General features: G+C 34.9%; 2 protein-coding genes across 3 annotated transcripts; one reads left to right on the top strand and one right to left on the bottom strand.

Annotated features, from left to right (window-relative positions):
- Window positions 1-288: 288 nt before the first annotated feature.
- LOC114243498 (tRNA (guanosine(18)-2'-O)-methyltransferase TARBP1) lies at window positions 289-12,316 on the top strand. Of its 2 annotated transcripts, XM_089731769.1 has the most exons (8): window positions 1,702-3,450; window positions 3,810-3,956; window positions 4,029-4,091; window positions 4,550-4,883; window positions 7,956-8,630; window positions 9,836-9,990; window positions 11,103-11,276; window positions 12,125-12,316. In XM_089731769.1, the coding sequence occupies exons 1-8, from the start codon at window positions 3,440-3,442 to the stop codon at window positions 12,270-12,272; spliced, it is 1,707 nt and encodes a 568-aa protein (XP_089587895.1). In that variant the 5' UTR covers window positions 1,702-3,439; the 3' UTR covers window positions 12,273-12,316. The 2 variants fall into 2 exon arrangements, with proteins under 2 accessions (XP_028030805.2, XP_089587895.1); XM_028175004.2 differs by having other exon boundaries at window positions 289-3,956.
- Window positions 12,317-14,459: 2,143 nt separating this feature from the next.
- On the bottom strand, window positions 14,460-18,106 carry Mulk (acylglycerol kinase-like protein Mulk). Its single transcript, XM_028174956.2, has 4 exons — window positions 17,501-18,106; window positions 17,042-17,222; window positions 16,119-16,236; window positions 14,460-15,302 (listed from the first exon to the last, which is right to left on the bottom strand). Exons 1-4 carry the CDS (start codon window positions 17,608-17,610, stop codon window positions 14,476-14,478), a joined length of 1,236 nt encoding a protein of 411 aa, XP_028030757.2. The 5' UTR covers window positions 17,611-18,106; the 3' UTR covers window positions 14,460-14,475.
- Window positions 18,107-18,628: the final 522 nt, after the last annotated feature.

The raw sequence follows: 18,628 nt of genomic DNA on the forward strand, positions 1-18,628 counted from the left end.
ATCGTTGTGATTAGACAATTATTATAAACCTGGATTATCCAACATACTTCCTGAGTTGAGCCTAGGCACTTTATGCAAATAGCCCTTAAAATATAATACAAAGATAAGATCAAGAAAACTGGTTGTTGGAAGGTAAATGAAGCAGATGGACATTAAAAATGTACCTTTATTAGGTACCATACCAAAAAAATCTTCATTAACTACATTAATTTTACAATTTGACATGACATGAAAGTGCCATTGGCATTTATAAAAGGATTCTTTGTTGGACGGTTAAATTTGAGGGTTGGGTTATGTAGGTGAGGGGCTATTTAAAAACGATCTGCTTCATGGTTAATATATATTGCAAGCACTTTGTACACTATTACATCATTACAATATTTTATTTTTATAAAACCCTAAGATTTTGCACTGTCCGCGTCTAGATGAGAAGTTATTTTCTCTAATTACCTGACAACTTACAAAATCTGTCGCGGATCATTTCCCAACTAAATATAAATTAATCATAAGTAATCAAATGTAATCAAGTTTTAGTTATATATTTTTTATTTTTGTTGTCAAAGCACTGTCGATTGCATCTATAATTGAGGTGACATCTGCCATGTACTTTTGTCAGTTTTTCAATGTTTTATAATGAAGATCACTTTGTTGGTGCAACTAAATAAATAAATAAATTAAAACCAAGTAGTGCCAGCCCTAGCAAATTTCTCTATTGACACTAGGACGTCCCCATTAACCCAAATTTTCGGGTAAATAGGGATATCACCTATTTTTGCTTTTTTTTGCTTAAACTGGAATGCTAATTGCATAGTTTTAAATTGGAGAACAAAGATAACCCCAAGACTCAATCATTTTGATCCTGATATAGCATTATATACATCAACAACTACCTTCAAATTGTTCAGCAAGTTGGAATTTGTTCCTAATCATCCCGTTTTACAGGTACTTATTTGCTGACTTCAGTAGCCTGCCAAAACACAGATTAAACTTTGACATTTTTCACATGGATAACATGGCATAATATTTACGTAAAAAACTTTAATAAAAATATTACATACCGTACACAACTTACCGGCACATATCAGTAATTAAATACATTGCAGATTGATTCTAAAAATGTAATACATAACACCGTGTATTGGTACATACAACTTAATTTTTTATCTTAGTTCAGACAACTAGTGTAAGAACTAGAAAAAAGTAACAACGTTCTACATTTTACTTTTTTGTCCTGACTATCAATTATTACGACTGCTGAGAACTATGGATTCCAGTGATGAAATTCTATCATTCCTAGATTTATTGGATCTAGACGAGGAGCTGATAGATAAAAGATTAAATTCTATAATGCTAAGAATTAACCACAGCAACGACCATTTGAAGAATGCACTTCAACTATTACAATATAAACATTTAATAAACACTCGTGAAGATTCAGAATGTGAAAATAAACAAGAATGTGATTTTGTTGTACAGCTCATTCAGAACGCACATGATGGAAACCTAAAATATATTTGTAAGATACTTAAAATTGTGCTTAGATTAAATCCATCAACTATAGTGAGTAAATCTGAACATATACTACAACAGATATTATCGAACATGGCGCTGCCAGATAAGCCAGAAACAGAATTTAATGATAATAATAAAAATATAATTCTGAACTTAGAAATCACAAACAGTATATTAGATGCGGTGATCAGTTCAAATGAAAAAATATCATTGTTATTTTTAACAAATCCTTTAGAAAACATTTTGTACTGTAATAATGAAAAAGTAAAGTTTTATTTTCTAACTAGTACAGTACCTAAGTTATTTGAATGCATACTAGGCTACAGAATATTGGATCGCATATGGGATCACATAACAATATTACAACTTAATAATGATGAGGCTTGCCTGAAAATTATGAGTTGTCTGTCTGATTATTACCTACCTAGTTTTGATGCACAAGGAAATGCAAAATTTGAATCAGTCATTGCAATAAAAAGTGAATTCTGGAGTATGATATTATTGGGTTTAAATTCAAATGACACTTCAATTAGAAGAATAGCAATTTACCTTGGTAAAAGGGCTATAGATAACTTGATGTTTCTAAAAATGGATTTCAGAGCTATTAATGACAATTTTGTAATATTCTTCTGGGAACACAAAAATGCCATAACTCACAAGAAAAATTGGGAAAATTATTTCATTCTTATTGAGAGTCTAGAAGAAACTCAAAGCAATATTGTATTACCCTCGATTCAGCTATTTGATAGCTTAAAGCATATTGGCAACCATTGGCTGAACTGTTGTTTCAACATAGGCTTGAAACATGACAATACTGAAGTAAGATTGAGATGTATTGAAAACAGATTAAAAGTGAAATTTTGTTCAAGGAATGAAGCCATAACTTTACTCGAAGCTCTAAATGATTTAAATATTTACCACAACTCCAAAGAGTACAGATTATTAAAAGAAAGTATATCAAAATGTTTGTTAGACACTGATTGTCTTGAGAGTGTAATTAATGTAATACCGAATATTAAATGGTCACCAGTACCATTGTATCATTTAAGTGATGTCTTAGGGGAGATTAAATTACAAAATCCAGTAAATTTTAGAATTTTTTGTGACAAAATCAAGGAGATATTAAAATTACATTGTACAAATATACCTATACGAAAAGCGGTCTATATAAACATATCACATTTCATAGCTAATAACTGTTATGGTATTGATTGGGAAAGTTATGGTAATATCTACCCATTGTTTCATTTCGAATTATTTGAAAATCAAAGTTTAAACACTAATCCATTTATCTTGTTAGTTAATACAATGCCACTAGAAAAAGATGAAGAACATGGTTTTTTTAAATTCATTACAAAATCATATGAAAATATTGATTTTGCTTTGTTATATTTAAAACAAAATGACAAAAACAGGGATATGTTTATTGAAGAAATAGCCTCAAAATTGAAGAATGTAGGAGAAGTGATCTCTCGACAATATTGTGATAAACTAGAATGCTTTCGAGATATAATATATTTAATAAATATCCACACTAAGACATTGAAAGATGAGAACAGTTTTATGAAAACTTTAAATATGATGATATCAAAAGAATATTCAGTAATATTACATTACATATTAGAACTTCTAATGAGTGACATGGTTTTGAGCATAGAAGAATTGAAAGTTCTTTTAAAAGATCAGACTATAATGATATACAATACAGATAATAGCTGTGCTCAAATTCTTCTGCAGCTTTTCAAAAGTTCAATTTTACTGCTGAATGACGAAAATACAAATATTTTTAAAAAAGCTTTCTCTCTGACAGTAATCGATTGTTTGGTCTCTGAAAATTTAGCAAATAATTCTGTACTACTTAATCATGTCGATAATATTTTAACTGAAGTGGAAATTGTTAAATTTGGAGAAATGGATACTATAAATAATGCTGAAAACGTAAGTAAGTTCAAAAATATATTCCATGAAGAATCATGTATTTTAATATGCAAAATTATGAATAAGAAAATTCTGAATGTAAAAACAATAGTAAAGTATGTTGAAAAAGTGATTGACTGCGGAGGATATGGCTGTCTCAAATGGATTTTGAAAATTATTAAAAAAGTTTTGAAGAAATTGCTTAATGATGATACAATTCAGTTCGATATACCGCAGTTTCTTAACAGATCATGGAATGAAATTGAAGAATTGAAGTCAAATAGTCAGTACACACCATGTATAGAAGAATTTGTAAACATTATTACCGATGATGATTTACTAATGAAGTTATCAAACAATATAATTGTATTTTATTGCAGTAAGATAATAGAATATGGACCAGCGAGAAATATTTCACTATATTTTCTGACAAGGCAGTTGAATAAAAAAGAAATTTTAACATCAGAACTAGTGTATGTTATATGTGAAATTCTACTATACAATCCTGTACTTAAAAAGGATCAGAGGTGATTAGTAATTGTATAAATAGTTTCAAACTGCGCTTAATTTACTTTGTACTCAAATAAAGTTTGTTGCAGGACTATAGAAAATATTGAAATTGATATTAAGAATAATGGAAAATTTAAATTGAAAGATAAAAGGTATGTGTATAGTTTTCTCTTCTTTGGTATGCTTCTGCAGATTACAAACTGGAATAAATAAGTGGCAAGATTTATTGTGAGCCTGAACTGACCTGCTTAATGCTGCTATGAAGCAATCATGTGTTAGTTTAAAATGTTTTCATTTATTAATGTTTACCTGGCTAAACTATATCACGGCCCATCTAGTGTTAAGTGGGTAACCAAGTTGTGATGCCTCAATTAAATCTCAATTTTATTATATAAGGACTGTGTCCCAGTCACAGTCGCCAGGATAGGAGGTCCGGAGTAATCCGAACTCATGTTTCAAGGCGTGTGACGATGACGTTGTGATGTGTATCGATGATGTTAGTTCGATTAACTGTACATCCTTATTCTTTTCTCGTTTGTGGGCTTTCAATATAATGCAAGAGAATATCCTAAATAGCTTGAGATTATTATCCTTTCAAAATTGTTCACAGCTTCCGCAATCATCACAACTACGAAATACAGTACCTGGCGTTGTCTACTCTATGTAAAATAAATGACTTGGAAACCCTAAAAATAATTATCAACATTTTCATGAATAAATTGAATGAAGTGTTCAAGAATAAAGTCAGATATCACGGCAATTCTCAGACGCACAGGCTCATCGCGACGGCTCTACAGAATACACTGTTCATTGCGCTGTTAGATTCGAGAACAATCGACGATGGCGCAATGGATTGGTGTTTGAAATTATTAGGAAAATTACCTCATCAAGCCAGTGTTAAAATCTATCTTGAATGGCATATTTCTTTATGTTTGTATTTGAAGGTAAGTTATGAAGGTTAATTATGAAAGGAGTCTGAGAAGGGTCTGAATGTGGCTTTTATTATGCAATGCAGGTCCATGTTGAATTCCCAAGGAGTGTATATAATTTTTTAATACGCTTTTATTAGCTTCAGACGTATGTATGTTAGTATGTAACGGAATCTTTGAACATGATTTTGACCCCCTTCAAAACGTCGGATTAACTCGAGATTTGGTATACTTATTAAGGACCGGTGACAATTTAACATTAAAAAAAAAAAAAGTTTAAAAAACTAACAAAATACGCTTTTATAGCAAAACCAACTAAAGCAGCACTCCACGCTTTTTTTTACAATAAAATCATTTTTTGTTCGCACTTTTTTCTTACACTTTTTAATTCAAATTTATTAAATTTTATTTTCTATTTTTTAGTTGGATTTTCTATAAAAGCGTATTTTGTTAATTGTTTTAAACTATAATATTATTTATTTTCTAAGGGAATACGTGTTTTATACTTGCTCACAATCTCCACGATGAATAACTTCGTATAATAAAATAATACCCGCAAAATTTATAAATTCGCGTAATTATTAATGGCAGAGCGTGCTGTGTAGACGGTTAGAGGTTACCGTCAAGTCTATTTCTGCCATAGACCTATATAGTAGGGACACGACATATTGTTCTATACGTACAATTGCTTATATAAATAGCACCCATTTTGAAGGCACATACATAAACATATATCTATCTCGTTCTTACTCAGCACTTTAACTCGCAGGAAAACAATATAACAGTATTTCAGTGCGTACATAAAATGAAACATGAATATACGTAAATATCTCCGTCTCCGTCTAATGAGGCCGAAAATCCGCCATGTTTAGCGCGCCAAATGTCATTGTCACGTCAGTACGGCCGTCTGTTTTGGGTTGTACATTATTTATTGACTTTGATATCGATTTAATATGATTGATTATATAAAATTTCATAATTTATCATGCTTAAAACATAGAAAAATAATAATTAAAACGTATTTTATAGGATCTCAAGAAAGTCGATGCCCTAAAACTATTATCTATATGTATTTAAATTCATTATAATTGTTCCTTGCTGGATGTCTTATTGTACTCTTCAATGAAACGATTTGGCTCGTATTTACAAGTATATTAAAAGATAAAAACTCTAGAACAAATAATAATGAGGTTGAATATTGTAGTAGATAATGTATGTAATCGTTAAAGATGTATATGCGTTCGCGATCGCTTGATGAAGTGAAGCTCGGTGGTGGGCGAGAATAAAAACTTGTTTGGAGGGGGATTTAGAGATCCTTAACAATAATAATAATAATAATAATGTTTTTATTTCAAGTATCCATGACTCATATAAATTGTTAATAAAACTTAGACCTATGTTAGTAGTTATATTTACATCACAATGAATTACTGTGGTAACATGCCATGGGAGATGGCACCACAGCGACCCATGTATATACAGTCCAGCCTGCTTGCGATCATGCTCAGGATACTGTTGGAGCTGGCCCTCACTCTGTTTACCAGAGATGCACACCTCTTACGCATGGTAGCGTAAAAACAATGTATGTGCGCGTCTGCAAACATCCCTGATGCGCTACAAAAGCGGGGCAGCACCACCAGCACCCTAAACGCGTTATTGTATTGAACAGGGAGAGCATTGTACGATCTTTGAGTATATCCAGCCCACAAGCTGCACTGCTCGTTCAATATCTTCATCATCTTTGAGATCAGGGGTCAACACATGGCCGAGATATTTAAATTTATAAACTCTTGTCAATGGCGTTCCGTTGAGTACTACGGGAGGTATTTTATCATGCGTCCCACCCCTGGTCTCAAAGACCATGATCTCCGACTTTTTACAGTTGTACACCAAACCGTGTGATTTGGCGTATCCCTCACACAAAGAAAAAAGTTGCCTTAGGCCACAGATAGACGCGCTCAGCAGCACTAATAAAATACCACTTTAAAATATGTCATCAAAACATATTTAGACATTCTGTTTAGATATTTCGGGAAAAAGGCTACCGACAAAATCTCTTCGGAACTATTTAAATAAAATAGTTTTATTCCGCAGTGAATAAAACACTATTGTAAATTTGTTAAATATTTAATAATTAAGTGATTTTAGAGAGGAAGTCACAAGGAATGACGTTTGTAATTAATGAATAAATGTTCTGTAGGTGTTTTTTTTTTTCACGCGGTCCCTTGATAAGTTTAAAATTTGAATCACTCTCAAGCGAAAGTGATTCAAATGGTGCGGCGCACCTTCCTTGGGGTGCGCTGCGGTAGTATGTTACGGACTTTAGAGTCAGCAAAACAATTAAAATAGATTGTAATAGTCTAAGAAAAACACGTACTCAAAATACGATAACATTTAGCATGCTAGAAATGGGCTGATGGCTTTGAACTACGCCATATCTTTATGTTTTGCGACAAACGACAACTTTATAAAATCAGTGTAGCAACTTTTAAAAATCATCATATCGTTTACTTGGCAAATTCGAAGGACGAACTTGTCTTAGATTTCACCCATCTAAATCATATCATATTTGCACATAACAATATACCTACTTACTTCCCATTAAAGTATAAATTCTACAAATAAATAATACTCAACAATATTTAAAATAAAATGAGCCAAGAACGTTTATCGATAAAACCTGATAACATTGAAATCTTTTGTACAGCACTAAAGCCGCCATGTTTTGTGGCCAGATGACGTCACAGTGGCACGAAATTTTGGTTGACGTTTCATTTCCATAGGTTTCCTACTTCATTGATTTCTGCCGCCAACCAGTTATACAATGCTACTGAGACTTCATGTCTCAATATGGGTGGGAGACATTCACGTTGTGATGTCTGTAGTCGCCGGTAATCACTTAACGTCAGCTGGACTGAATTCGATCACAGTGCCATGAAAAAAGGAATTAAAAGGGCTATTGCGCACTACAAATTACCGTGAAAACAAATGCTACATGTTTCTGTATAATGAAGATTCTAAGCCCCATTGATCAATTAATTGAAAGTTTCCTTTTCCTGGCATTCAAGGTATTTTTTTTTTTTTTAGAAAGTAATTCTCAATGAAGACTTACAAAAACTCCTTGGCTCGTACAATATCCCAATATCATCACAGTTCATGATATTGTACTGGTTAATGAAACGCAAATTATCGACAAAACGATTCGTCAACGACGAATATGATTTTGTGATGGACACTTTACTGTCGCACACGATGGGACAGATGTTCAACACCAGACTCCACGCTCAATATCTAGCCGCAGACTTGTACCGGCGTAACGAGATTCACGCAGCCAAATACGCATACACAATTCGAGTCATAGAAAAAACGTTTGCCGAAAGTAAAAAGGACAAGAACTTTCTGAAACTGAGAAACGATTATTTTGTTAATAATTTCGATATAATCAATAATCTAACACCGTATTTCATTTATGAATGTTCATCGAAATTATCTGACGCTAATTTCAATGAGGTAAAAGATTTGGAAACAGTAAAACATCAATTGAATGTTATTAATGAAAATATAAAAATAGATAAGGGTGACGATTTGAAAACTGAGTGGCTTCAGGGACATGCGTCTGATGAAGAATTTGAAGAATACGAACGTATTTGTGTGTTAAATCAAAGGGAAGATTACAGTAAGGAATGTGTGGGAACAATACAGAAGAAATATATACCGTGGAAAAATATGAGTGATGTTAACTCTTATGATCACAGCAAAAAGGTATGTAATTATAATGATTTTATTTAATAACAAAGTTGCTGTTTCTTCTGGGTGATACTTTGATTGTCTAAACATTAGTATTGATAATAAAATCGATTATATATGCAAATAAACAAGGAAATGGAAATTGTTTCTAGTCTGTGGACAAATCGTGTGAATTTTTAAATAGAAATTGTTGATTCAGTTTCACCTCATTTCGATTAATTTTACAGTAGTTGATATCATTTAACAACATACTCTATGCATAGTTGTATTAAGGGATTTTTGATTTTTTATTACGACGCGTTTACTTAGGATTTTCTGGTGGATACCTACCTACATATTGGAATCCTTTTTATCAATGTGTATGTACCGAATAGATCCACGAATAAAGAAATCTTTAGCCGCGAATATAGGAATTGATTCGCATTTTTTTAAATCTGCGAATTCTGAGAAAGCCAATGAAGGAAGTGCGAATAAGGTGCTTTTATCGTATATCTGCTTGAACTGTCTTGAACTTTCAAATAAGATAACATGTATATTATTTATCATCACGGCTTACTGTTGTTTTTTATTATAACCGTAATGTTAGCCGACAGATGGCGTTAGTGTCATATAATTCTGTAACGTACCATCCAATCACTTTTGTAGTGTCTGTACAGACTTGAGTTTCATTTGTGAATCGTTTTGAATAGCAATTGACCGACTATAATAGAGTTCTCTGAACACATAATGAAAATTGCGAATAAGGAGAAGTCGTCGTGGCCTAAAAGAGAAGACGTCCGGTGCATTCGGATCTAGTTATGCACTGATGTTCGAGTCCCGCAGGCGGGACCAATTTTTCTAATGAAATATGTACTCAACAAATGTTCACGATTGACTTCCACGGTGAAGGAATAACATCGTGTAATAAAAATGAAACCCGCAAAATTATAATTTGCGTAATCACTGGTGGTAGGACCTCTTGTGAGTCCGCACGGGTAGGTACCACCGCCTATTTCTGCCGTGAAATAGTAATGCGTTTCGGCTTGAAGGGTGGGGCAGCCGTTGTTGAGTTGTTGATATTGAGACCTTAGAACTTACATCTCAAGGTGGGTTGCGCATTTACGTTGCAGTTGTCTTTGGGCTCCAGTAACCACTTAACACCAGGTGGACTGTGAGCTCGTCCACCCATTTAAGCAATAAAAAAATGTAGCTTTTACTGTATTTGTATTTTTTCTTTACAGAAAGAGATCATCGGAGACTTGATAGTGGTAGCTTCTTTAGTAGATAAACTGCCGAACTTGGGCGGCATGGCCCGAACCAGCGAGGTGTTCGGGGTGAGGAGCTACGTGGTGGGCAGTCTGCGGCACCTCCAGGACAAGCAATTCCAGGGATTGAGGTAACTTCCTAGTTGTACGTCACCAACCACGTCTATACAAATAAATAAAAATTGGAGTGTCTGTTTGTAATAATATAATAATCACTTTTTAGTAAATACGTAAGTATGTATACCACAGTACATATACCAAAATATTTTATTTTTATTTTTGTCTGTTTATTCCGGCTAATCTCTGGAACGGCTGGACCGATTTTGACGAGACTTTCACTGATAGGTAGCTGATGATATAAGGAATAACTTAGGCTACTTTTTTTAGATTAGCTTCGCTCCGCGGCGACACCCGCGCATAACGTGTTTAATTTTCGGAAACATTAACACATTTAATGTTTCCGAAGCGAAGCGAGGGCGGCTCGCTAGTTATTAATGTAATGAATTAAATGCTACTAGCGACCTCGAATAGCTTCGGGATCTGTAATTCATTATTGTTTATGAATATAAGATGGCAGATTTTTTTCCTACTTACTTGACAATTATCGTTATATTTTGCGTAATTCACACTATATCTGTATAAATTATAGCCTAAATATAATTATAACATATGCTGCTGTGTCAACTATATTATTGTAAAGCTTCATCTTAATCAAAGACTAACAAACATACATCCATACATTCTTATAAACTTTCGCATTTATAATATTAGTAGGATGTAGACTGAAATGTCTAAAATTCAATAAATAAAATAGAATATAAGATAGCAAAACGAATAATACGTAGTCCGTATTGTTTAGTTTTAAAAGTAGCTTTAATTAGAAAATAAATATTTTTGGTACGTAACAACTTATTTATTTTTCGATAAATACCCCGAAAAGGCGCATACTGATGGCATACTTTTACTGGTGATAGGGCCTCTTGTGAGTTCACACGGGTAAATACCACCACCCTGCCTATTTCTGCCGTGAAGCAGTAATGCGTTTTGGTTTGAAGGGTGGGGCAGCCGTTGTAACTGAACTGAGACCTCAGAACTTATATCTCAAGGTGGGTGGCGGCATTTACATTGTAGATGTCTATGGGCTCCAGTAACCACTTAACATCAGGTGGGCTGTGAGCTCGTCCACTCATCTAAGCAATAAAAATAAAAAGTATTTTTTGAAATTAGTTTCGTTGTGTCGCAGTGTGTCAGCCGAGCGATGGATAGACGTTGAGGAAGTGAGACCCGGTCAGCCTCTGAAAGAGTTTCTGGCGAACAAGAAGTCGGAAGGCTACTCTGTGGTGGCAGCCGAGCAAACGTCGACCAGCGTCAAACTGGAAAGCTTTAAATTTCCAAAGAAAACTGTGTTATTACTCGGGTGAGGAATTAGACTTCTTTATATTAGAAACGTTAATATTGAGCGTAGGTCTGGTCTGTAAGTTCAAAGTCAATGTTATAATACGTACTTACCAAATGTTCACGATTGACTTTCACGGTGAAGGAATAACATCGTGTAATAAAAATCAAACCCGCAAAATTGTAATTTGTGTAATTACTGGCGGTAGGACCTCTTGTGAGTCGGTATGGGTAGGTACCACCATCCCGCCTATTTCTGCCGTGAAGCAGTAATGCGTTTCGGTTTGAAGGGTGGGGCAGCCCCTGTAACTATACTGAAACCTTAGGACTCATATCTCAAGGTGGGTGGAGGCGCCCCGGGCGGCACTTTTTAGGGGGCGGCAAAATTTCACAATAAATAATAACAAAAAAAATTTGTTTTTATTGCCCTTGTTGTCAGACGAGCATACGGCCCACCTGATGGTGAGTGGTTACCGTCGCCTATGTGCTTCAGCAATGCCAGGGGCAGAGCCAAGCCGCTGCCTACCATTTCATTTTTTTATCGCAACTACAAATTTGGACCGATTGAACAGGCAACACCGTCTGCGTGTGAGCAAACTTTTTTATTTAAAATCTTACCTGTAGATATAATGCAAAATAATGATGACTGCTCTTGCCAAACAAAAATTCTAGAATTAATGTATAGTATACATCAAAGTGAAATACCTAAAAAAAGGGCGGCAAAATTGTCTTCTGCCCCGGGCGGCTGACATACACGCTACGCCACAGTGAACCACACAACTTTGCTTCTTGTGTTCCCGCCAAAAAGTCCCAATGTGAATAGTCGTAAGAGCTGGGCACAGAATAATGTGCGTGACATGAATACTTTAGACACGAGAAGGAAGGCGTGCCGTGCGACCTGCTGCCGCTCATGGACCGCTGCGTGGAGATCCCGCAGCGCGGCGTCGTGCGCTCGCTCAACGTGCACGTCGCCGCCGCCATATTCGTCTGGGAGTACACCAGGCAGAACGTCTTGTGACCTCAACAGTGCAATACGAAATAAACGATTGTATATATATTGTTTTCGGTGTTTTAGCTTTTTTTTTCTACCTAATCTGAGAGCCTTGAGAGGCTATATCAGCGTAACCTTAACTAGTAGGTGAGCTCATGGGGCTCAAACCTGACGACGTTGCTAACACTGACCCTAGCAAGAACAGTGCTTCGCAGAATCTACCACCGGATCGGAAGCGCGACCCACTGAGAAGATCCGGCGAGAAACTCAGTGGACTGTGTCTGTCAGTAATGTTTTATCATTAACCCTTTGACTGCCATGTAGGGCACCGGTGCCCTACGCGGCGCACTGAAGTAATTACGTCAATTTCTGTTACTAAGCGCGTGGATTGCCCTTTGCTTTTCTTTTGAATGTATGTTTTAGTCTTTTTTTGGTGAGAGTCAGCGCCAGGTGGCTCCTGTGCGCTGCTCACGGTGTGTCTCCCGAGACGACGTCCTACGGGATCTTCCCGGGGATGGAATCCCGTCCTATTGTCAGGACTATTAAAAAAAAAAGATACAAACATTATGGTGGTTGCGAAGTTAATGCTTGAAAGGAGTTCCCAATTTCAATTAAAATTAGATTTGTCAAAAATTGTTTGTTGATTGATTTTGAATTTTCAACATTAGCGCTAGACTCTATAATCTTACATGTTCGACTGTTAATTGAGATAATTTTTGCAAGATTTTTGCGAGATATTTAAAATCTATAGTGCCTATAGTGATTTACCGTTGACATTTATATAGTAGTATTTCGGTGCTCTAAGTATATCATAGACCTATATAGTAGGGACACGACATAATGTTCTATACGTACAATCGCTTATATAAATAGCACCCATTTTGAAGGCACATACATAAACATATATCTATCTCGTTCTTACTCAGCACTTTAACTCGCAGGAAAACAATATAACAGTATTTCAGTGCGTACATAAAATGAAACATGAATATACGTAAATATCTCCGTCTCCGTCTAATGAGGCCGAAAATCCGCCATGTTTAGCGCGCCAAATGTCATTGTCACGTCAGTTCGGCCGTCTGTTTTGGGTTGTACATTATTTATTGACTATGATATCGATTTAATATGGTTGATTATATAAAATTTCATAATTTATTATGCTTAAAACATACAAAAATAATAATTAAAACGTATTTTATAGGATCTCAAGAAAGTCGATGTCCTAAAACTATTATCTATATGTATTTAAATTCATTATGGAGCCCTCATCCGAAAAATCCATTTTTCGGTCGGAATCTATTGATCATGACACTAATCATAAATACCACTTTAAAATATGTCATCAAAACATATTTAGACATTCTGTTTAGATATTTCGGGAAAAAGGCTACCGACAAAATCTCTTCGGAACTATTTAAATAAAATAGTTTTATTCCGCAGTGAGTAAAACACTATTGTAAATTTGTTAAATATTTAATAATTAAGTGATTTTAGAGAGGAAGTCACAAGGAATGACGTTTGTAATTAATGAATAAATGTTCTGTAGGTGTTTTTTTTTTCACGCGGTCCCTTGATAAGTTTTAAATTTGAATCACTCTCAAGCGAAAGTGATTCAAATGGTGCGGCGCACCTTCCTTGGGGTGCGCTGCGGTAGTATGTTACGGACTTTAGAGTCAGCAAAACAATTAAAATAGATTGTAATAGTCTAAGAAAAACACGTACTCAAAATACGATAACATTTAGCATGCTAGAAATGGGCTGATGGCTTTGAACTACGCCATATCTTTATGTTTTGCGACAAACGACAACTTTATAAAATCAGTGTAGCAACTTTTAAAAATCATCATATCGTTTACTTGGCAAATTCGAAGGACGAACTTGTCTTAGATTTCACCCATCTAAATCATATCATATTTGCACATAACAATATACCTACTTACTTCCCATTAAAGTATAAATTCTACAAATAAATAATACTCAACAATATTTAAAATAAAATGAGCCAAGAACGTTTATCGATAAAACCTGATAACATTGAAATCTTTTGTACAGCACTAAAGCCGCCATGTTTTGTGGCCAGATGACGTCACAGCGGCACGAAATTTTGGTTGACGTTTCATTTCCATAGGTTTCCTACTTCATTGAAGTATATACTGCACCCGGCTAATATTGAAGCTTTCATCAAATGACTATGTTGCATTAAAAAGCATCATGAACATTTAACAATTATTTATTGACAGAACAATTTAATAACTTTTGGCATTAACGTTATTTTAATTGGTTTCATATCAAAATCCTCCTTGTCGATTTCTATAACTGTATCTCTATCCGTTTCTTTAGGTGTGATCTCGATGGTACGTGCAAAAATTGGTTCTGGATCCGAGTTTGTCTTTATTCTGCGCCAACCTTCAGACACAAAGTCAGTGTATGAGTAACTGTTTCTGCCCAGAAATATACTCAAGGCTGGTATCTGATGGTTCATTGCAACATTCTGTGTTTTAATTTTGAAATCGCAAGTTCGAAAGCACAGTTCTTTCGATGTCAGGCACTCTGGATTTAGAATCTTCGTTTGGTCAAGCTGCCCAGCCGCTTCGGTGGACGAAACAAAGAACCATTTGCGTTTTACTTCCGGCCTTTTAGCTGTGCAGTTGGTGCACCCGACACACGGAGGAGTATATTTGATGGTGCCGCTGCAATTCCAGTTTAATGAACTCTTGTAACCATTGAAGATGTAGGCAGCATACTCTCTTAAAGGACCATAGAACCAGTACTTATCCTTCTTTGCTAGGGTGTCCCTAAAAGCTCCCCACTCCATTGATGCCATAGCGTAAATAGGACGATTAGGAGTTTCAGACTCATCGGTAACTTGTTCTATTTTCATGGCATCTTTCCATACTGTGTTTCCTTTGATGATTGCCATTGAGGCAGTGATCAATTGCTTAACTTTTTGTACACCCTTACCGTTTGGAAATAAAGTGTTACCAATTGAGTTTGTGCGTCCGAGTGGCAACACTCCTACTGGAAACATGTTTGCTTGATCATTTCGTCTTAACAATCCTGAAACAGATGATATATGTACCACATATAAATGTACGTATGAAATGTGGCCTCCATTTACAGAGTATTCCAAGGCCAATTTTAGAGATTCAGATCAATACTGACCTGTTGATAAAATGATTCGGTTCGTACGACCCGTTCAGTCGAACGTTTGGATTACCGTTTATCACATCAATTTATGACGTAATTCATATTATCAGGTCACTGGCTGGATAAAGTTTAGTATTGAATAACATTTTAAAGGAACTGTTATAGTTCGATTGTTTACGTGAGATCAAAACAATTCAAAATGTTCGAATCCCGCAGGCGGGTACCAATCAAATGTTCACGATTGACTTCCATGATGAAGGAATAACATCGTGTAATAAAAATCAAACCCGCAAAATTTGGGTAATTACTGGTGGTAGAACCTCTTGTGAGTCCGCACGGGTAGGTACCACCACCCTGTCTTATTTCTGCTGTGATGCAGTAATGCGTTTCGGTTTGAAGGACAGGGCAGCCGTTGTAACTATACTGAGACCTTACAACTTATATCTCAAGGTGGTTGGCGCACTTACGTTGAGATATCTATGGGCTCCAGCAACAAATCAGGTGGGCTGTGAGCTCATCCACCCATATAAGCAATAAAAAAAAGAAAAAGAATAATGCACATAAATCAGGTGGGCTGTGAGCTCATCCACCCATATAAGCAATAAAAAAAAGAAAAAGAATAATGCACATATATAATAGCTCCATATTATTATGTAGCATTTGTAGGAAATAACAAATAAAAATATTCAGCTTGAAATTTCATGTGTAATGCAAACACATTCTTACCAGTTACAGTCTCAGACAAAGTACCATCTCCTCCTGCAACAATGATAGCTTCAGTACCCCTTAATGTTTCTACAATTTCTTTCGCGTTTCCTTCTGAAGCTGTTTGCACAACATCTACCTGAAAAGTTTGTGATTGTTGTATAGTTGTGCTAAGCACATGGGTCATGTGTCAAGGAGAATGGTATTCATGAATTGAATCCATCAAACTATTTCTACTTGTGGTAAGACATCTTGTAAGTCTCTGCATGGGTAGGTACCTGCCCTATTTTACTGCCTATTTTTTGCTGAGAAGCAGTAATGCACTTTGGTTTGAAGGGTGGGGCAGTCATTGTACTGTAAAAATGAAGACTTTAGAACTCATATCTCAAGGTAGGTAGCTAGATTTACATTGTAGATGTGTATAGGCTTCGTTAGCCACTTAACACCAGGTGATCCGTGACCTCATCCATCCATCAAGCAATTAAAAAAGAGCTATGGGCTGTAAAGATATTGATTTGAAATTGAATTAGATGAAAATTTGTCTAATGACAGATCATAAATATGTATACATAATTTATTGAAAACTAGTTGACCTGGCAGACTTTTTAGTGCCTCAATCGATAAATAAAATTTTTAAATCGATAAATTTAATCAATAAATAAATAAAAAGGTTTTGTATAAAATAAACTTAAAACAAACAAAAGGAATCTGTCTGAAAAGGGGGACACATCAAAGAAAAAAAAAGTGAAATTTTTATTTAATTTTGAATATTTTCATATTTATCTTCCTTTTAAACCTTCTCTGGACTTTCACAAATAATTTAAGACCAAAATTAGCCAAATCGGTCCAGCTGTTCTCGCGTTTTAGCGAGACTAACGAACAGCAATTCATTTTTATATATATATAGAAGATAGAAGAAGAAGATAGAAGATAGAGGATTATACCTGTAAACCACCTAATAATAGCAATGGTTCACAATATTTCTCAAATTCTTGTTTTGCTTTCCTCTTGTTGGCAACAGGGTTGAGAATAACTGTTATGACTGTGGGGTTTCTTTCAATGGGCAGGAGAGCTTCGCCGTAAATGGCAGCCTCTTTACACGCTGCTCGCATAAGTATATTAATTCTGTTGACAATACATAAACTAGATTTTTTAAGCTTAAGTGGTAGGCGCACAGGTGATAAAGGGGCGATTAACTTGGCTGGACAGTTTAAGCGTTGGCCAAATCTTTAGTAGTAGATAGCACATAAGCTGTGGTTCTGGGAATGCTTGTAGTGAGTAGGGACGGTAGCTGCATAACATCAGTTTGGTTCGTATGACTGCCATAGTGAGAGATGAAAACTTTTTTTGTGAATTAGTAACTCAGTTACAAAATTTAGTTTTTAATTTGAAAATTTACGCACTCATATTTTTCTTTTGCAGTCGCACCAGCGTAGTATATAGCGACTGCACCAAGAACTGATTTCTTCCAATTGTTTCGTATTGTTTTGGCAAACTTCGCTATTCTTTCCATTTTTTTGTTTCAGCTTGCATTAAATCTAATAAATCAAACTATAAACATAAACATTTAAGGTTATAGAACCTACAGATCAGCTGTATAATTCTACTTTTTTTTTCAGAATGGCAATCGGCTTCTGGCGGTGTCCTTGTTGAGCTGTTTAATTGATTGTTTTGTTTTGTTTATTTCGTCTATTCACATAGACTTTCGGGTGGGAACATGAGGAGTGAAGTTGGTGAATTGTTTTATTTTGTTAATTTTGCTGTTCTTCAGGCTTCAATGTAATTACCATCCCATCTGTGAAAGCGCACAAATGTGGTAAAATGAACAAAGCTGCTGGACGTAGCTTTTAGATATTTTCGAAAAAGTCAACTCAAAAACTAAAAGTCTCGTAAAACTTATTCTATTTCATCTTGTTTCCTTTTATTTCATCCCAATTGATTAAAGGCTCAAATTAATCAACTCCATGTTATTTCACTATTATTATTTTTTTCATAATCTATGACTCGATAGTCTTTGCCATTAAAATTCCTAAAAAAAGTCAATGACAGGTAAAGGAAAAGTAGCTCATACAGTCAAATCCTGGTCGCTCTGCCAAAGCGAAATTTTTGTTGTATAAAAAGTGAAATAGGATGGAAATATTAAGTGTATAATCTATGATGGAAATGAAATTGAGAGAAATAAAATGAAACAATATGAATCCGGTGACATAGGTCAACAACGTAGGTGCAAGATGGGATAAAATAAAATAATCACCGAGTAAAATTGTGAAATTTTTAAGAACCTTATAAAGAACCTGAGAAGTCAAGTGCAGTTTCATTTTCCCGCATTTGTGTACCTAATACTAAACGGTTGATATTGGTCTAGTAATTTTTTTATTACATATCTAAATTTAAGAAGAGACATTAAATTGAGAATTTAATAGTAAATCCTTCAGTAATTTTTTGGTGTTCCCGCTAAAAAATTCCAAAATCATGTCATTAAATTGTTACCAGAGTAATCAATTCCTCACAATTCAATTTAATGTGTTGCA

This window comes from Bombyx mandarina, chromosome 12 (genome assembly GCF_030267445.1).
Source record: "Bombyx mandarina strain Sakado chromosome 12, ASM3026744v2".
NCBI lineage: Eukaryota > Metazoa > Arthropoda > Insecta > Lepidoptera > Bombycidae > Bombyx > Bombyx mandarina.